We start from the raw sequence: 21,429 nt of genomic DNA, 5'->3' as shown, positions 1-21,429 counted from the left end.
TGTTAGGCTTACTTGACCTGCTGCGTCCCTTGTCCTCTCAGACATAGACTGACAAAGAAATCAGGCCTTGCAGTATATATGGCATTAATTCCCCTATTTTCCCTGAGGCATTTGTTATAATGGGTATGTATAAAATTTCTGGAAAGTCTCCATTTTTTAAGATCTTTGAACAAAGCTTGGAGAAAAATGTTGACATCCAAGAAGTACATTTAAATGGATATGCCCAACTGGATCCTCTTCATTTGAATGTTGACAGTTTCTCAAATGTAATATAACCCAAATAAAAGCCATCCCATGACACTTTGCCCTCCACCAGTCCCTTCCACCTCTGCAAGCGAAACTCAAACATTGGTCAAGTTGTCAACTCTGTCTTCAGAGTTCATCCAAAACCCAGTGAGGAGGCATGATCTCCTGAACTACCGTCTTCCCCTTGCTGGACCTCTACAGGAGTATTCTACCCAATCATAATGTAGGTCCACAGAACAGCCATGTAAATCCCCAGAAATATTCAACAGGTCTCAGTCAGTCCTTTGTGCCACTGTATCCCAAGAGCGTAGGGCAGTGTCAGGCAGTAGATTAATCTCTGTGATAGTTTTGAGTGAATGAATGAAAGTATGTAGCTCAAATGGGGTATACAAAATGATATAGCAACATCTGGACACTTGAAAAGCATTATCTGACCACACTGAAAACCAGGAAAGAGCAGGGCATCTCCCCTTGAATCTAAGCAATTCACACACCTGCCAATCACCCACTCACCTCATCTCTCCTTACAAAATTGTTAATGGAGAAGAAGACATTGGAGAAAAATGAGGATCACTGCCTCTTAGAGCATCTCTTTTGAGGGCCATGCCTTCCTAGACAAAAGCAGAGCTAGAGACACAGGAATTGGTTTCACTCGTCTTCTTCCTTGGCCATCAGGAGCTCCAATAATCAAAAGGGTCATTACTATTTTTTTTTTTTTTTGCTAAAATTCAGGGAAATAGCAAAAGATGTGATATTTTGACACTAATGAGACTATACCCAAAGAAGTGTGGTTTTAATTATAATAGATTTGGGAGAACTGTTGAAGAACTGCAGGAGAGCAGCATGATCCACCCAGATCTGGGGAAAGTGCATTAATATCCCATGGTTTTGTTTTATTTAGTCTTTCCTGGCTGTGTAGAGAATCACCTGAGGTAATGGGAGAGCTTCCAGGGACTACATCAAATAGAGCCCGACAAAGAAATTTTATTTTCCCCCTCCCATACCATGGATAGGGACTACACTACAGAGGAATATTTGCTCTGCCTTGTCTTACAAGTTTACAAGATTGCTTTGTTTGGTCACTGACACTTGTGATCTGACACAACCTTTCCAGCAACTTCCATCCTTCAAAGGCTGAGAGTCACCACTCCCTACACTGGCTCCCTGCGCCTTTTTTCATGCAGGTTTCTGCAGAGCTGCACTTAAAGGGTTGATCTGGGCTGGGTTTGCATGCTCGTGGTGATGCCTGCATATGAGCACTGTTGCTGATTGCTTCATTAGAACCCTCTGCGCTTCAAGGGCCATATGCTTTCAAGTTTCTCTAAATGGTATTAGGGAAAAATATCCTCAAGGCATTATTTTTAAAGGGGACTTCAAACGTTCCCCAAGAAAAAAAAAAGGACATCACGTTTGAACTCCAGGGGGTTGCAGAAGAAATCTCACTTAGCAAGACTGTGAAAATGGAGCCATCTTTTCAGTTTCAGGGGGAAAGAAAGTGCTGGTCACAATCAGGGATAAATTTGAAAAGTGGATGGAGAAAGATGCAGAAAATCTCCAAATCCTTGAATCTTTACCATAAAATAGCAAAGCAGATCATGACTTGAGGAAGGAGTTTTTTCAAACAAGTTTTCATTTCACATACGATTGGTGGGGAAATGTGAACACTCTCCCACATCCTCCGTGTGCACCAATCTGTAAATTCTTCCCACTTCATTCCACACAGGATAGACAGCACACATGACCCCCTTTCCCTTCACTTGGGCTACATGGCTTCACACTGGCTTTTTAAATGGCGGAAAGTGGGACCGAAGGAAGGTAAAAGCCATTCCGTTGATAGTGCCTTAGAGGAGGTCTAGCCCAGAGGTCAAATTCCCCATTCCTTGGCTGCAATGATGTCTGGCATTATAGTTGTGGTATAACATACCAAAAACAAGCAGAGCCCCCCCCCTTGATAATTCTAATTTCTTATGTATACTCTGGATTCAGTCAGAGGACGGTGTGGTTTATGCTAAACCACACATAGTAAGGCCTGCTCCCTCTGTGGGTTTGTAGTAAATTGAGATGCTTTCCATTTTCCCTGTTCGTTCCCACACTGGAGTTCCTGGTGTCAGTTCATATTTGGCACCGTGAGCATATTAAGGTTTCACTAGTGTGTATGATGTTATTGCCAAGAGCACACTTGCAGCAGTCTGCACTCGAACAGTCTTTGTGCCAATTACTTCAGAAAGTATTCTTGAAAATAAAAGAGGAGACTCTTTTTTTTTTTTTTTTTTTTTTTTTTTTTTTTTTTTTAAGGATATAGAGTGTGGTTTCTATTTTAATTTTTAGAATCGATCTTCCCAAAATGATGACTCCTTTCAGCTCTGGGCTGTGCATTTCTGTGCCCCAAGCCTTGTTTTAAGCCTTTCTATAAAATGGAAATCCTGATAAAGATATAGAAATAGCACCGGGAATCAGCAGGGCTGAGGAAAGTGCTGTTGCTGCTGACACAACACCCTCATCTATTTAAACAGCTTCGGAAAGGAAAGTGCTAGAAGCTGGTTAAGGAGTTTCCAAATGTGTGACTGTAAATGACTATCTCTAATCACGGCTGAATAAACCAAATGCAGCAAATGAGCTGGCGGCACGCACACAAGGCCTGCGAGCATCGGAATTGCATCTGCTGAACGGATAATGACCCGTGTCAGTGCGTGGGTCTTTGGAAAGTTAAAGTCCTAAGTTTGATCAATTCATTTATATATGTACATAGACACAGAGGCAGACAGACATGTGCGTGCCACATGCTTACACACACAAATATACATATTTAGGGACAAAAAGAGGAAAATGTGCTCTGACACTTCATTCTGAATGGTAGGGAAAGCGCTGGGCAATGAACACTCTTAGGTTTGATCATTATCGAGTGTTATATCTAGATTCATGGGATACTGGCATTTAACATTATTTTCTAAAATATATATGACCTGTTTGCCTGAAACAATTTTAATTATCAAGCAGCTTTAATAATATGATAGTATTATTTATGGTTTTTGTTTTTGTTTTTTGTTTGTTTGTTTGTTTGTTTGTTTTACGAAGAGAATAAAAAACTGCTCCACCTCAGGAGACTGCCTTTCACTGATGATCAGCCTGGCTGTCAGGTCTGTGTGCATAACTCTAATTCTGCAGCCTCTGTGGCAGAGAAGGACTGGATCCACCCTGGATCTAAGTCATTTCTCAAAGTTTTTCTTTCTGGTCAAAGTGCAAGCATCATATCCCACAGTTTAGGATGAGGGAGGGGCAGAGCAGGGTGCCCCTCTTGTGGGCCACCTTCCTGATTCCTCTTGGCCAGGACTGTCATCTTCTTACAAAGGGGCACCGCTGGTTCTGAGCCTTTGCTGGATTTGTGCATGCAAATAAAATTCCGCTAGCAAACTTGAGAGAAAAATAAGAGACTCAGGACATGACTGGTTGTTGAACTCAGCAAACTTACATAAAATGCACCAAGGTGTTAAGTGAAGGCTGGAATCCCATCCCTGCATTTGTTTCTAGGCAAACAGGGAACATATTAGGTCTTTCCTAATAAAATATGAGCCTATGGCCTCCAAAGCCAGAGTATCGCATACCATAGCACTTCTCTCTGGGAATGGAGCAGGAGGAGGAAGTAGGGAGCCAGTTTTTATTCCTTGCCTGGCATGCAACTTGTTCCAAATCTTCTTTGTTTCCTGACATGGTTGGAAGATACAATCGCAGCCTGTCAGTGGCACTAAACCACAAGGGGTTCTGGGGCCAGGAAGGGCAATGCCCTTCCTCCACTGCCAGTGACCAGGAAGAAGAAGCCCCCCTCCCCAAGGCACAATGGCGCTCTGTCCTTCTCTAGGAGACTTTAATAAAGTAACTGAATCAGGTGAAATTTGACCAGATGTGTACAGCGCAGCCTTCTCGCTTTGCCACGTAACAATTTACAGAGGTGTTTCTACCATGGCTCCGCTTTATTAAATGATATTTGAAGTGTTCCACTCTTAGAGAAAATGTGGTTTATATCCTTGGCATACATTTACATAATCTCGTTAAGGAGATCTCAGCAGCTTAGTTAAACTATCCCAATAAAAATCTTATCTTTAGTAGAAGAAAGACTGTTTTCTCCAGAGGGGACAAGAAGCCGGTACGGGGTCTGGGTCCATTTTGAGAACTTTGGCTGTAATTGTATTTCTGTTTTTCATGTTGTGTATGTGAACTCTGTTAAGAGAGATAGATGAGTAGTAATTCATGTTTGGAGGACACAGTCATGTAAGGAGAGAATGCTTTATCTAATGTATATTAAATGTGGGGGTTTTTTAATGAATTTTTACTTGTTGCCTTAGAAAATATATTTCAATGTAAAAATAAAAACTAAAAATAAAACAAAGATGATGAATTAGCAGCAATCTCTCAGTTCCCCACTGGAGCCATCAAATTAAGGGTTAACCTCCCAGGATCCCCTGAATTAATCAGGAGCTGAGCCAGGGGCAGGAGGAGGGGGGAGGGGATTGGCAAAGCTCAGCCTCCCCCAGGAGGCTCCCAGCACAACAGAGCAGCCCACTGTGATATAGCCACTGAGAAGGCAGACCCTTTCACAAACAAAAGAGCAGGCACCGGAAGCACGCCCCTAGCCCACACCAGCTCAGGCCTCCTGCCTATCAGGTGCCAATCCTCCGCTGTCTGGGAACCAAAAGGCAGCAGGTCTGACTGTTTTCCAGTACAGAGTCCACTATAAATACATGCTTCTCTCCTTTGGAAGGCAGGCTATGGTGTGCCCCTGGGTGGCCTTTATTAGGATCGTCCAGCTCTCTGGCGAGAGAAGCTGCAGCTGGTGGACAGTAAGGCCTGCCAACTACTGCCATCCCAAGCAGCAGGGAGGGCCAATGCCGCAGTCCTTCTGAGAGGCAGAGAACCTAAAGATGTAGAGATGGGACCTGGGAGCCACCTTCCTCACAAACTTTCTTTTCTCACGCGCATACCATATTAAAAACCACTAACTCCACAGGTTGTTTTTGCTGGTTTGTTTAAACAAAATCCCTGATATCAACATCAGCTCTTTTATGGTTTCTAATTAAAGAGCTCAATATGCTTTCCTTTGCACCTGGCCCTTTTATCATTTTAGGTATGTGTGTGCTGGGAATCTAAGGGAACTCCATCTGTGTGAATACACTGCCCCTGTTCACACGCGCCTCTGCCTGAGGGGGTTATCTTTCAGGACCTGAGTGCCTCCGGTGAGAAGGAAAGACTCCCTTCCCTTCCTTCTGCTGCCCACAGTCCTGTAGCCTTCCAGCTGTGTCTCCTTCCAGCTTTCCTTCACTGGCTCACAGGAATCAGATAAGGATTATATAGCATGCTCTTGTGACATCCCGTTTCCTCCTTACCTCCATCCAAATCTGAAGAGATGTAGAGACCCTTCCGATCAGCAAGACTGATTTCTGCCAGAATGCTTCCTTCTTAAAGCTGTTCCCATCTCTCCCTAGTACCCAGATTGTCCCACTAGTGTTGAGCCCACCTGAAGCTCTCCAGACCCTCTCCCCAACATCAACACCCCTGTTAGTAAGGAAGAGTCTCCTCATCCCTGAATTCACAGGCACCTTCCCTGCCTGCCTGGCGACATTCCAGGACCACCTCTCCTCTTGCACACCTCCCCAGGCCCTGGAAGAGATCTGGCTTGCCATGTCCTGCCTGCCTTTTCCCCGAATCATCTCTGCACAATCTTGCCATCCGCTTCGGACGTAGGCCTTCCCCATTTGAAGTCCCACTGGAACTCACATCAAATCTACAGTTTTAGTTCTAAAGTCTGCTTCTAGAACTAAAAGCTGGGTCCTCGCCAGGGAAAAGAAAAAGGCGTGTTACATCCTGCCTCCTGGAGAGTCTAAAGGTTTCAAGCTTTCTTCTCCAAGCGGTTTGCTTCTATGAAGGGACCTGGTTGCACCTCCCGAGGTGTGCCTCAGAGGGAAGGTTGTTGATCAGCTGGTTTGGAGGCCATGTGTAATGCTTTTGGTGGTAGAAGTCAGAGATACAGAAGATCTGCTCAAGTGGTCTCCAACCTATGAAAATAGCCTAAATACTCAAAGGAACATTCCAGAAGCATCTGCCTGAAATAGCATCTACAAGGTCAATATTATTATGTCAACGGGAATCAAGTGATCATGTTCTAGTCTAGTTATTTTGGTTCTATAGACACCGCTAAGCCCTTATCTTTCCCAAGTTTGGGGCCACCGCAAAGCCCTCATTTAAATAACCAGCTGCTTCTCACTCTTAAGCAACTGGTTTGATATAATCCATATTCTAAACCAGACTTCTACAAAGAAAAGAACCAGCATGCCAGAAGAAAGCTCAATTTTCATGATAAATTTAGGCTTCCTTAAAAGACAAATAAAAAAATCTCTGAAAATGTTCTAAACTCAGAGACCTGTAGGTTTTTTGTGCCTAGAACCCTGTCTGTCCCCTGCCCACTCTCATTCCATGCTGTGCTTTATACCACATGACAAATGTTTCCTATTATTAGAGCCAAGATTTCTTTCTAAAGGAAAAGAGCCTAGCTTGCAGCTATGGTTCCCACTATGGACTTCTCTCCTTGAGTATTGACAGGGAAGGCTTTATTAAGGTCTTGCAATAGGCTTATTTATAATGAGACAATACTGAGAAACACGTCAAGGTGTGTATCAGCAACAGGAAAATGAAAGGAGCATATGGCAGGAAAAGAGGTGGAAACGTGTGCAGGCAGGGTCGCTGGCTACACTCACGCACTCTTCGTGTTCTGCAGACTCCTTCACAGCATCGCACACACTACCCATCAGAGAAGACTTCAAGTTCCAATGTGACTTTCTCACTTTGGGACAAGCAAGTAATGCAGATTTGCCTGGCCTCCAGGCAGTACTATGTAAGGAGTTGAGGACATTTGCAGGTTTTTGCCTTTCTGTGTGTCTCATGATGATGAAAATTTGGGAAAGGAAGTGTGAGGATCAAACTTATATGAACTTAAGCTTAGAGGCAAAGAATTTCATGGTGGCAAAAGCTCTTTTGAAGAATATCTGTAGATTGAAGCCCTGAGTTCGATAACCCTTTAGAATGCAGAGGTGGTTTTAACTCAGATGTGATACATAAAAACCCCTATTGACTATTTGAAACTACATTTATCAGTGCACGGCTGTCTTCTGAGGATCCCTGAAGGCCTTAGTGGGGATGTGGTGAGCTGAGGGCGCAGCCCCACCTCATGCCCTGTATTGGGTATTTCATTATAGAATTCTCTAATGACCATCCATACCTACTTCTCTCCCACCATTTTCTGTCTGAAGAGCTTTCCCCAGCCAAGATGGATGGCTTACCAGAGTTACCAGAACCAGGACCAAATTCAAATGCCTGTTTCCAATTTTCTTATTTCTACGCCGTAATATTTCTTTAATTTTAAAGAAACCATATTATTTTTTAACATTTGACATAATATTAGAATTGGACCTGGTCTGTCTACAGTCATAATCATCCCCACTCATGCCCTTAACTTTACAAGGAAGCTGGAGGCTTTAGAACTTTCTCTTTAGAAAGTTGCATCTAGAACTGGAGGTACTACGACAAGCCTGAGTTTATTGTAGGATGTCACTCTCAGTGGAAAGAAGGGCATTTAGGAGCTTTCAGAAACTTTTCAAAATGTGTGTGGGTGTTTGCCTGCATGTATGTCTATGCACCATGTGCCCACAGAGGCCAGACGAGACTGATAGTTCTCCTGGAATAGAGAAAAAGACAGTTGTGAGCTACTATGTAAATTTGGGAATTGAACCCAGGTCCTCTGGGAAAACAGCCTGTGCTCTTAACTGCTGAGCCACCTCTCAGTCCCATATTCTTTTTTTTTTTTTTTAACAAAAGTACCACATTCTCCTATTATCCATCAGCTACTGTCTAAACCCCCCAGTGGTGGTGCACGCAGCCCAGGGTGGAGTGTGCTCAACATGATCTCCAACAACAAAAACAGACACACCAACAAAATCTCCACAGTGAATTCCTGAAACATCGACAGGACCAAACCATTGTGTGCTACGTTCTACCCATGAGAAAGTTGAATTTTTATACCAGGAACATAGGTCATTATAAAATGTAAGAACATGCTATCATAAAAGCCATGTGAACTCTCTCTCCCTCGAGACTCTCCCACCTTCGCACTTTCTCAATCCCTCACTCTCACAAACTTTCTCATCATGCTGTACCTCCTTAACTGTTACTGCAACTGTTAAGAGAGCACGGAAGCCTCTACTTAGAAAAAAATAAAAACAAAACATAGATTGCCTTAGGCTTCAGGTACTCAAAGGGACCAAAAAGAAATAAAAATGCCTTTGGCATTTTCCTCCTATCTATGTTTTCTCCATTGATAATTTCATTGGGTTTCTTAGTTTTTAACTGTTATTTCCAAAGGGGGAAAAAAACCTTCCCAAACAATACCACAATACCTTCAACTGCCATTGCCACTTACACGCCCACCTCTTACTGTCAGCCATCTCTTGGGCACCTTCTCCATGTCCCCAATGTTTTAAACACAGGGTGACCTGAAGAAAATCACGTTTGTCCTCACACTGCTCAGATGTCCCTGCATTCCCAATTGCTGTTGTTATCAAAAGCGATGGCGTGTGGGAGACAGATCAGCCAGTAAGAGCCCTGCTACACAGCATGAGCAGCCAAGCTTGGGTTCTGAGCATCAAGGCATGGAAGCCCAGCTCCAGGCGAGCGGAGACAAATGGAGCCCTGGAGTGCACTGGCCAGCTACCCTCACTGAATGGTTGGGTCCCAGGTTCAGTGAAAGATCCTATCTTGAAAAGCCAAGGTGGAGATCAGTAATGGAAGACACTCAGCATTGACCTCTGACCTCCAACCATAACATGCACACACAAGAATGGGTGCACACATGCACACATGCGCATACTCCCCCCACACAAACCCCCACACACAGTCGTGTTCTCCTTTCCCAGCTTCTACTGATATTTAGGGTCTGTCTCTGTCTCTACTGCCATGCCAACTAACATGTCCCTGGAGCCCATGGCTCTCATCACAGGCTCCCTCTTCCTGTGCTTTATTGTTGGTCTCATTATCTCACTGTTCCCTGATTTTACCTAGCCTGTGTCAACATCATGATATCAGTTTTATGTAGTCTTCCTAATCTATTGAACTGAAGCTTTTCTTCCTGCCCTGCACTCACAAAGAAATTTCTATCATTTTCTTATGAATGTACTTGCTAGAACAGACATGAACTAATGGGCATTTGCACTCAGTCCTCTCAGTGTCCTTGAAGACCTGTAAGCAGACACTGATGCCAGTACCCTGCTCCCTGGGATGCTCGCTCATCTGGCCTTGGGTACAGCTATGGAAACTTTCAGATCTGCCCTCGATGAGTCCAATGTTATCAAAATTAAAGAACCACTGTACAACTCCAAACACATCTGCCAGATACTCTTTGGTTAGTGTCCTCTCCGAAGCTTCAGACATAAGTGCTAGGGTCTCAGCCCAGCACAATCAGAATCTTGGGGGGGGGTGTGAATGGCGACATGGAATTAACTGGTGAGGATGTCACATAACTAGGACCGAAAGCCACTGTCCCCATCAGCCACTACACCATCTCCCTCTTGTGAGCATCACCTATATTTTGCCTTCCCGAAGTCTAAACCTGTTGAAGGTGAGGTCACACTGGAATGCCTGTGATCTGTTCACACCCAGCAAGATCACACACGCCTCTCTTTGAGCTCACTGAAAAACCAAAGGAGATCTTTGCCAAGGACAGATGGCCCACTCATCCATAGATCACACCCTCAAGGAGCCAGCCAATGACAGAGGGAAAGTATGTGGGGGAAAATCATGACATCTGCACTGAATATGCACGAATGTTTTCCCCATCATTGTCACTAAACACTAAGCGCTAGCATCCAGGAGGCTGAGGCAGGAGGATAGTGAGTTTGAGGTCAGCCTGGACCCTACTTCAAAAGGAGAATTCTGAATTATATACAGATCTCAGTATTTTAGGGAATCCTAGAGCCCATCCCTCAGATACAAAAGGGTGCATGTGTTTTATGACATGTTTTCAATATTATATTTAGCAACTGAGAAATAGGGAGTTTTTTCAGTTCTATTGGTATCATCAAGTATCAAAGCTAGGATTTGAACCCAGACCCTCATGACAATTTGTGTTGTTTTACCTCTTAAGCCTAAAGGCAACAATGAAACAAAAAATAAAAATTTAAAAAAAAAAAAGCTCTCTGCATATCTGTATACTTGCTACCAGGTACATAGAGGTAAAGGCATTACAAAATAGATTCTGGAAAATATATCAGTTTAAACCTAAAATTTAATCATGGGATCCAAAAGAATTTCTTTCAATTCCATTCTCTCTCTTCTCTTTTTTTCCTTCCTCGTTTGTACAGTATCCTGAAGACTTTTCAAGATCTTAGCTTTCTTTGGCTTCTAAGTAAAATCGTTCTGAAGGTTCGTAGTAGACTTTACCTAGGGCAGCAGGCCGCCATCTGGCATATATTTCTAGTGCTTCATTCAGTAGGAGTACGGACATGGGGAAAAAAAACATCAGGCATGATAGCAGTCAAATGACACTTGCACAAGACCCAGAAACCCAGGCTGCAGGCAACTTGCCACTTCTAAGCTAAGTGACTGGGCAGGCAGTGGACTTCCCAGACCTCTTTCCTTACCTAACGAATGGAAAAATTCATATTTTCATCCAAATATGAAACATTATGATCTATCAAAAAATAAGACATTTGGCCAGCACTAAATAGATATTTGGTCCTTATCCTTATTGCTTGATGTTAAAGATAAAGACGGTATTTAAAAGTCAGAAAATTCTTTACTAACTCTAAAGCGTCTACCCCAACGCCCTCCTTTGTTTTCAGAATGTCACTGTGGGATAGTCACTGTTATTCCCATTTCACAGGGGAAAAATGCCCGAGACACAAAGAGGCTGAGGGACTTGCCTCCGGGAACAGAATCAGAAAGTGTCTAGTCCAGACTGAACTGGACCCTGCTTGCCTGTCTTCCAACAGCATGCCGGCCACGGCCAAGTCTGGAGCCCAGAGGACAGGCAGATGTGACGCGGGAGCGCCTACTCCACATCTGCCTTCCCTAAATGTTCTCCAGCCCAGATGCCTTGAAATTGCCTTAGAAGAGAATACCAAGCAGGGATTATTCAGTCTATCATTTCTGGGTGTGTGTTTTTCTGAGCAGTTATAGATCTCTGTGTTTCTAAGAAGCTGAGTTTTCCTGATAAAGCAGGACAGATCATGATAAATGAGCATCTATGTAAGCCTAGCTGGGAGGAGGACGGGGCTGCGACACCCCTCCTGTGCAGTTAATCCTGTTTCTTTTAGCTATTTCTTTATTAGTTAATGAGGTCTTGCAAAAAAAAAAAAAAAAGTGTGTCTCTGATGGTGTTTTAGCACCCTCGCCTCCAGGAACCCCTTCAAATATTCATAAAGTGGCTCATCTGACCAAAGCTTAAAGCAAAGGTGCATTAAGTATGAATTTACTCAACTTCAAATGTGGGCGGTCGAAAAGCCGCTGCTGAAATAACCTAAATAATCCTCCTGGCTGGTGTTTCCCGCTCTGGGCGCTCATGTGAAGGGTGACAGAGTAGAGGTATTATTTACAACCGCCAGGACTCTGAAGGGCAGCCCCGGAAGCTTTGATCCCGCTTCCTGACTGACAGGAGTGTGCACTGCTTTTGGAAAACAGAATAACTTAAGAGAAGCAAAAATAAAATGGAAAAGGAATCGCTGGTCGAGCCCCTGGGAAGAACAGACTCCAGATGGTATGGTATTGCTCTAGAGAGGCAAGGCAGAGCAAGGAGAGAAACCTGCTTCTCACTTTGCTTCCTCATGGCAAGGGAGCAAATGTGGAATCTTGATAGGTGGGGTAATGCTCGTGATGGATTTAGACAGAAAAGCAGATGTGGAAACTCAGCCACTGAACAAGGTTGCTTGTGGTGCTCCTCTGGAGTCTCCCGTTTGGCCTTGTTTAGATGACCCACACACAGCAACAGGGCCCTCAGAATGCAGCAAGAGTTTACACACACACACACACACACACACACACACATATATACTCATTTCCAAGCCATGATAGACACACCCCATTTCTATCCTCAAAGCATAACCTTAGAACCCCTTCATGGTTTTCACCCACTGATGGTTTTGTTTGTCAAATGCATCATTTCTAGAAGCTGCCCCCATGGTTCTCCTCTGATGATTCTGGGTGGTATGTATACTTTGGCTTATAAAACAATTCAGACCAACAGTCCACCGGAGGTTCCTAGGCAGGTGTCTCTGCGATGCCACAGCAATACTGTGCATCTCCCTGACTCTCCTGGGATGTGAGCTCAGGGAATGCATCGCAGGCCAAAGCCCTGAGGGCCGCCATCAATCCCTGCACTCCCGATAATCCGGACTACCCAGAGAGAAATGCCTGTCACCAACACAACCCATTCATGTCACAGCCCTGAGTCTGGTATTCAGACTTTTGTAAAAATCGCTGAGTTTTCTGAATAAGGGAAATTTCACGACTTCCAGAAAGCAGACGGCCATGTAATCTCTCACAGCAGAGTCAGAGAAAGATACCTTTTACTAACAAGGCTAATAATTCAAACATTTCTTGCTGCAGTTAGCTCGGTGCTCAGCATCTTAGTCATAGGATCTGATGATGAATTTCCTATAAATGTGGAAGGGGGGAGTCCTTAAAAAAAAAACAGCACTATAATAACGCTACCCACAAAAGTCACATAGAATGTGTCCTCTGTGCTTTCACCACACGGAGGGCACGTCGACAGCCATTATGACTACAGAAGAGACAACCTAATATTGGTTGTTCCCAATGAGATTTTCCTTTCCTCAGAAGAAATAACCTTGACTTCTGGGATGTACATTTGACTGGTGTCCTGTACTTAATATTTTTTTCAGGTGATTCATATAACAGGCCGGCTTCGCCTCAGAGTGTCGCTGTCCCACGGGAGGACCGTTCCCAGCCAAATCATGGGTCTTGTGGTTGTGGCTCATGCCTTGCCTCCCCCTACGATCAATGAAGTCAGAATTGACTGCCATATGTTCGTCACTCGAGTAAACATGGACCTCAATATCATTTACTGTGAAAATAGGTACTTTGTTTTCATGTTCATTTGCCCGTTACACACTGCCCACTGGTGAGGGTTTGTTTTTGGCTGCCTGAAAGATTTTACTTTCCCAGTGAGACTCATTATAAATCCTGATCTTGTTTTTAATGGCTGCTTGGACTGACACCAAACATGCTTTTTATCTAAAATTTACATTGCTTCCCTGATTTACATTTGGGACAACAATTGAATGAATTGGGTACCCAGACATCCATCCACTAGAAAGAAGGTCCATTTTGGCTGAGGACCCAAGTAGAGAGCAGGGGCTGAGACGTTATTGGCAGGATGATGCAGTGAAAGGCATCTCCTGGGCGTCTGGGTGACCTGCTTCCCACTAATTCAAGGGCCTCGCATGCTGACGGACAGTGTTCTCGCAGACATTTAGCACAGGACAAATGAGAAGCCAAGGCCCCCAGAGGAAATCTGCTGCAAGAGGAATCTGCAACACTATTAAATAAAACTTTGTCATCCTGTGGATTTCTCTTTCATAAATTAAAAAAAAAAAAAAAAAGATGACTCATCCTAGAAATGAGTTGGCAGTTCTTCCCCAGGGCTGAGCTTTTACAAAAGGGTCTTTTAGCCTCTGGTTTGAAAGTTCACTTTTTCCATTAAGCACAAAGCAAGGGACAGAGATAGAAGATGCTGCTCCTTACTGACCTTTCACCTGGAAGTCACCAGCCACCTGACTGAAGTGAAGAGAGAAATGCAGAGAGAGGGGAGGAGTGGCTGCTGGATATCCAGCTTGGGAAAGCAGCATGGCAAAACTGTCCATCTCCTGGCACTCTGAGAATTACTGAGGCAGTTGAGGGAGGAAGCTTTGGGGGCCATAGACTGCTGTCAGCTTTGAAGGCAAGATATGTCCCCTGAGCCCTGTGAATGCCTTCAGAGGGGAGACAAGAATGGTCAAGTGGCTTGGGTAATTAACCTTTCCAGAGCCTAGCCAAAAGGAAGGCCAAAAGTACCCTCATCCACCCAGTCCACCAGGAAGTGCTACAAAAGCTGAGATCAGTTTGGGAATGCTCTACTTCCAGTCGGGGACTAGCTGAGAAGAAAGAATTTACCTGAGCTCTGAGACTCAATGCTATCGTGAACTTGTCAGTATTATTGGACAAGTAATTCTAATCTGTTCTCAGGTGTTGGCATTTATAAAATCTTTATCACTGTGACTGTACAGCTGGGTGTGTCCCCAGTGTTCTGGAGAGGACACATGAGGTCAGGAAAGACAAGTTAGCTGGGGGGGGGAGGAATGGGTTTCTCCTAACCGTGGCCACCAGTGTCTGGTAATCCCCCCGCACTCTCAGCTCAGCCTGCTCCATAGGTAATCACTAGGACTGTGCCCCTCAGCCTGGAGGACTCACAGCCCCTGATGTAGCAATATTCTAGGAGGTGTTTCCGTCCCCTGTTTTTCTTTAGTGGTTAGGGTGAATGATAAGGAGCCAACTGGAATAACCTCTGAGAGGAACCTTCCGTATAGACACAATGGAAGAACACAATCGGCATTTACAAAGCCGATTAGTCTCTAAGATGTGGAACAGTGGAGGAGACCAAAAAAGGGAGACACAAGGCCAGAACACAGCTCCACCATCACCACACCTTCCAAAAAATTTCCAATGGTTGTCCTGTCCCAAAATGCCACTAATTTTCATTGCTGTGATCAAGTGACTAATTTTTAAACAAGCTTTTAATGTCCCAATCTAGCAATTGAGATAATTTTCTGTGACCATTTAGCTCCTCCACCCACCCAAAAGAAAAAAAAGAAAAAAGAAAAAAAAAAAAAACAAACCTCCATCATTCTTTCCGAAGAAGATGGCGGCAATTCTGAAAAAGTCCTTTATTAAAGGGGAATTGCATATTTGGTTTATGGAAAAGCTGCCATGTGACAAGCTCTGGGCACTGCTAATGTCATTCCACTGGCAATTCTCTCAGCAAGCCCTGAAGTTATCGACAGGTGAGGGAACTGAGGAATGGGAAGGATAGCTTCTGTTCTGGCTCTTGCATAGTTATTAAGAACTCCTTTACTTCCAAACTGGTCACATTCCCCACAACAGGCCCTGTTCCACTGAAAGGGCTTGATCCTGATTCCATTGAAGGTGTTCATTCAAATAAAGAATTGACCAGAGAATACCTTCCCCCAAGAAATGGCCTGGCTATTTCCTAGGGTTTATTATTTAATTAGGAAATTGTTAACTAGATATTAAACTTGCTCCTTGGCAGTCTTTCGGATGGCCCAGGGCAAAGCTAACATCTAATGCTCTCAGGAGCTGGCAGGTTTCACAGACACCGAGGAGGGTTTTTTAATAACATCTGGCTTCCCCCCCCTTTTTTTCAGAAATGGGGTGTTAACTGTTCTTGGGAAACAAGCTAACAAACAGAACAATGCTGTTTTGTGCCACAAATGCTCCAGGGTTCCTATTCATTTCCCCCAAGGAATCTTCCCTCACTAAGGATTCTAGTTTGACCAAAACATTATTTCAACCACTAGACATTGAGAAATTCACTCACTTCATGGAATAGTATGTTTTAATTATACTCCATGGCTTGCTTGCTTGCTTGCTTGCTTGCTTTACTTATTTATTTAGGTTTTGGGGGATTTTGTTTGTTTGTTTGTTTGTTTGTTTGTTTGTTTGTTTTTTGTAGCCCTGGCTGACCTGAGACTCACTGTGTACACCGGGCTGGCCTCAAATTAACAGAGATCCTCCTGCCTCTGCCTCCCAGGTGCTGGAATTACAAGCATGTGCCCAGCTAATTCCATGGCATTTTTGTGTCACTATTCCTGTTTAGTTCCCTGCCTAGTGGGTCAGGCATAATTCTCCAATACTAATCTCGTGTCTCTTAAAGGTAACATTTCCAAATTTTTGTTTCACATTTGAATAGATCCTATGTCATAAGTAATTTTAAAAAGGACAATAAAATAAGCTAAACAAAATCTATTTTAACCAACCAAAATGAACGATACAGAAAACAATAAACATTTTATACATGTCTATATAAACAAGGCAGGTCCCCCTACATGCCTTATAGTTTGGGCTCTATTTTTCTGTGTCCTGTGTGAGGACACTGGGTGGTCAGCTCAGGCACTGGTACATACACACTGTCAAGTGAAGGCCCAGAAGAGCAGCTGAAATGGTTTAAAAGTTTCTACCACAAAGTACCAGTTAAAAGAACCAAAAGTAAAAGCCGAGCTCCCAAATGACTGAGACTAGAAAAGATAATACCCCCAGGCATCTGCATGTCTCAGCATTTAAATTATATCCCTTGAAATGCCAATTTGGACTTTGTGCCAAGAAGCAGTTGAATCCCTTTTTCATGGAAATAACCAACAGAAGACCAATCTGCTTAAATGAAAGGTGCCTCTAATCATTTGGTATAAACGTAACATGTTTTTATTTTATTATGTAACCTTGAATTATCTTGTCCTATAATGAGGACCTTGCATTGTTACAGTTCCTCAATAATTTCATGGTATTATGTTCTCTAAATGTGCATTTTGATGCCAAGGAAAAACCTATCTAATTACTTAAGTACAATTGCTTGATCTAGCACATATCCAAAATCTGAAGAAAAAGAACGTTGTTACACACCACAGAAGTAATCTCTGCTGAGAGCGTTTGCTCACAGGGCCTCGTCCTCACAGGTGCTTGATGTGATGGAAATGTTGCTAGATCAGCTTTGTGCACCATCGGACAGTCTCACGAGGCTCCTCCTCTCTGAGACCCGGTCTGTGTTCTCTTTGTAGGATTAGTGATTACATGGATCTGACTCCTGTAGACATCGTAGGGAAAAGATGCTACCACTTCATCCATGCCGAAGATGTGGAGGGCATCAGGCACAGCCACCTGGACTGTAAGTACCTGTAGGGGAGGAGCCCGCGCAGCAGCATCTGTCTGTCTCTCATGGGGCTCAGTGCTGATTTGTCCCTTCATGTCGTTGTATATATCTGAAGTGACTGTCACGCAGTGAGAAAAACAGATATAAACGGTTTCAAGTGGCATTTGGTATAACACTGAAAGCTGGACTTTGGGCCCAGAGAAACTGTGGGATCTCCAGGCACTCATCTAGAATTGTGTGGCCAATTGTGCGTTCTCTCACAGGAAACAGACAGACAGAACCTCTGTCTTCAATTCCCTGTTGGCCCTTTAATTTCCTAGGCAGCAATTTCCACTTTGAAATTTGTGGTTTCTGCTTCAAACTATAGTGGGAGTAGTTGAGCCAGAGCCTCTTAAAAATGCCTGTGTGGCTGGCTACAAAAACTGGGTGAGGGCAAAGTCCTGGGGTGCAGGGTAGCACACATTACATGAACAGCACCTGTCAATGGTAATGTCTCCTCCCCTACAGAGGAGCTTCTGGCTTCCCACCCTTGGGATAAGAGATGGTCTTCATTCTGTGAGTCTTGCTCTGGCTCCTGGCCACAGCCTGAACGCAGAGATCTTCTGTAGCATATGACTGGGAAGGAGCTGCATTCTGGTTAAGTCTAAGCAACAGCTCACAGAATCAGCAAGCAAGTTTCTCTCAGAGTCCACCAGCCTGTGTTTGCACAGCAAAGATCCAGAAAGCTGTCAGCTGGCAGAAGCTCCCTCCTCCACACATATGACCATTCTCTATCTGCTACACTCTCAGAAGGTTCTACACACTTCAGAAGGCCAGCTTTCAGGACAAGCAATGTGCTACCAATGAAATAGTCCAGTTCAAGGTGTAGTCTTTGCTCCTTCTTATTATTTCTGAGAAGAGCTACTACTCCTCAGATTTCCAGGCCTTTGCAATCTACTCTTCACTCTCAGCTCAGCTCTTTGAAGCCCAATGGAGACTGAGCTAGCCCAAGTCTCTACATGGTCAACATTGTGTTACTGTGCTTTTAAGTCGACATTAGTAACACTGACATGGGACCAAATTCTGTGTCATATTCTGTATATCTATATTTCTGGGCACAGCCTGCCTACAAGCTGCTCGCCAGTACAGTCTACTCCCAACGCTGGGCACGTGCCTTGATATCACTCCCCAGGGAGTCAGAACACACTTGTTGCTAAGAATGAATGGGTGTTATGTATCACAGAAGCAGATGGCTCTTCAATTAATTGGGGAGGAAAATGATGCTGTTTCCTCAACAGAAACATCAGGTTCTTTGTTGATAGGAATTCAAGAAAAAAAAAAAAGTAGGAAATACAGATCTCTGAAGGGACCAGTGGATGTATCTGGAATGCCACAGGCCAGAGGTACAGACTTTTCAAATGAATATATTGCTTTCAAGGTAGTACCCCACCCCATGGTGCTGGGGAAGGGGACAGGGTGAGTGCTTTCTCATTTGGGAGCCTTAATTAAGGTCTAAATTCAAAAACACGATGCTGATTTTAAAAGATCTTTGATATTCTTGGGCCTTATTTGGAAAGTGCCACGTTGTTTCTCTCAGAATTGATGAACAGCTTAAAGAAACACAATTCCTGAGGAATGCGAGGCCATGCAGCTTACTTCTTCCTAAGAGGCAACCGTCTTCAACAAAGAGGCGTGATATCATTTTTTTCCCAGCCACTCTTGACTTATTTTCAGTAGCCAGAATAACTTAAAAGTGATGGAAAATAAACGAGACTACCACCCAACGCTATGCTGTTCTCATTTCTCTGCCATCTTGCCAGCTAATAAACAGAGAAAGTATGCTTTCAAATTCCATGATTTTTTTTTTCATTACTTGATATTGACATACTGGCTATTGCTTTATGAGTGAGCCCACTAACAATGATTGAGTTCATACTCTTAACTCGTACACATGACTTCCCATTTTGAGTTCTTTTAATAACCTTAAACACATGGAAAACAAATAGAATGAGCTGATAATTCCGCACAGTGAAATACACTTCACATGTTTGGCTGTCATGCTGTGGAGTAGCCTCACAATGTCAAGTAGCGCACAATTAGTCAAACTGTAGGGGGAGGAAAAGGACTGTTTTGATCCTGCAGAATTTTGATCCTAATCAGATTGAAATTCCAATGTTCTTGTAGTGCTTAATATCTTCAATCACTCACACACACACACACATGCGCGCGCACACACACACACACACACACACACACAAATCAAGCTGATTCCAATGTCAGCTTTTGCATTCTGTGACTGAAATAAGATGCTGAAATATACAAATGCATCTCGCTTGGTACAATAAACATTAACATCATTATAAAGTAAGATTGAGTTTAAAATTGTGTGATGGAATGTCTGATGTTTACCTAATTCTCAGACCAAAGCCAGCCCAGTAACAAAATGACAGAGCATGTAATAAGTCTTAGTTGTGTAAACACTGGAAGAAAAGGCAAGGAGCCAGCACAGCATCTTGCTTGTCCAAAGCCCTAGGCTATTACTGAAGGAGGCCTCCACTGTGCCTTGCTGGCAGGAGAAGGTCACAGTGACATCGCATCAGTTCAAGAATAAGATAGAATTCTAAAACAAAGGGATGGTTAAAAAATAAACCACATTAACTATTTAGCTTTTCTTCCTAGAGCTATTGGCACAGTTCCTGGTTCTGTCTGCAAAAGGCGGGTTTTATACATCTGATCATACTTCAGATATTCTGATATCTGTCTTGTGCTCTGAGTCATAGATAAGACTTAAAGAAAAAGGGGCTCAGCCGTCTTTGAGGACTAGAAATCCTACCTTTATCATTGACATCTCTTCTCAGCATAGGTGTCTGTAAATCCATAAAAGAACTTGTCCCTAGAATCAGAAAAATGAAGAGAAATCTCAGCTGCACCAGGATCAGATGACTCTGAAAAGGAGCCGAGGACACGGGACTACCTGCTTCCCACTGGGCAAGTTCAAGATGCCTGGTGTTAGCTAGAAAGATCTCAACATACAGAGTCACATTGTTATTAGGGGTTGGTGGCTCACATCTGTAATCCCTGTAGAGAGGCTGAGGCAGGAGTAGATTACCAGGTTTAGTCCTAGTCACCATGGCTCTAAAGTCAAGGGAGTTTCAAGTCTGTTTATTTCCCACTGTGACAAAAGACCTCTTTGACTTCTTTTCATTAAGCCCAGTTTCACTGGTTCTCCAGGTCAAATGGACTGAATCAGCATTTCAAGGTTTGAATTTTAAACTGCATATGGTAGTGATTATTTGGGGACCTTTCTCTCTCCACTGCCCTCTAGTCTTCCATTGCTCAAAAGACAGTGACCTAGAGATGACCATTCATGTCCCCTAAATAACATGTTCTGGCTACATAGAACTTCTGGATCACCCTTGAATTATGAAGGCTATGTCTGCCTATAGCCTGAAAATTAGACTGCTAAGCCAAATGCAAGCATGTGCTTTGCATTTGTCTCTCTTCCTACTAATGAAGCCTTTGCCTGGAGTCTGAGCTGAGTCTTGATATAGCCCCTATGGTTCATCCTGCGTCAAATCAGCAACTCTTTAAAACCTTAAAAGGGGGTGTGTCTTTCTTCCACACTGTGTTCCACGAAGACTCAAGACTTGGCAGTGGAATTCAAAGAAAAGAAACATGAACTGTAGACAGTGGCAGCTTCCCCTTTCTAGACCCTTAGCCAGGATGAAAAAATACTCTGAAAGTCTTTCCAGAGACACAAAAGGCCTGCCCTGTTGCCCGCAGGACCAAGTGGAGATAAAAAGCATGGCTGACCCAATGTGCCAGAGGGTAAGTGTCTAAAAAATACAGGTTAGCCATAGTGTTTGCTTCTTAATACTTTTTTTTTTTTTTAGCAAAATGAATACACTGCTACCTGGCATAATGCATTCCATGCTGTTTTGCATCAATAACCCCTACACTTCCTCCTAAAGGCGTCTCATCGCCAAATGCAAGCAGACTGCTTAATGCAGGACTAATTAGTGGATCCCCTTCCAGTCTGCAGGCCCTCCATTGTAATTCCTTCCCAGCTCATTTTTTTCTACAACTGAGCATCAATCAAAGTAAGTGCCCTGCCTGCCTAGGCAACACAAGATGTCCCCCATGCATTTGTCATCTGCCACACACACAAAGGGGGGATTTAATTGTTGATTTGGGTATGCAGCCATAGCTCACAGGAAAGGGAGCGGCAA

The 21,429-nt window shown here is 43.6% G+C and overlaps 1 protein-coding gene across 5 annotated transcripts in view; it reads left to right on the top strand.

Annotated features, from left to right (window-relative positions):
- The window catches only part of Npas3 (neuronal PAS domain protein 3), an 847,307-nt gene that overhangs the window by 807,102 nt on the left and 18,776 nt on the right, over positions 1-21,429 (top strand). For all 5 annotated transcript variants that reach the window (XM_055608600.1, XM_055608601.1, XM_055608599.1 and 2 more), the window contains 2 exons: positions 13,185-13,378; positions 17,130-17,236. In XM_055608600.1, the coding sequence (XP_055464575.1) occupies positions 13,185-13,378; positions 17,130-17,236 (301 nt within the window). The remainder of the gene's footprint in view (positions 1-13,184; positions 13,379-17,129; positions 17,237-21,429) is intronic.

The sequence above is a fragment of the Psammomys obesus genome, unplaced genomic scaffold (assembly GCF_907164565.1).
Source record: "Psammomys obesus unplaced genomic scaffold, mPsaObe1.curated_primary_1811, whole genome shotgun sequence".
NCBI lineage: Eukaryota > Metazoa > Chordata > Mammalia > Rodentia > Muridae > Psammomys > Psammomys obesus.
This window is presented reverse-complemented; position numbering and strand designations above follow the sequence as displayed.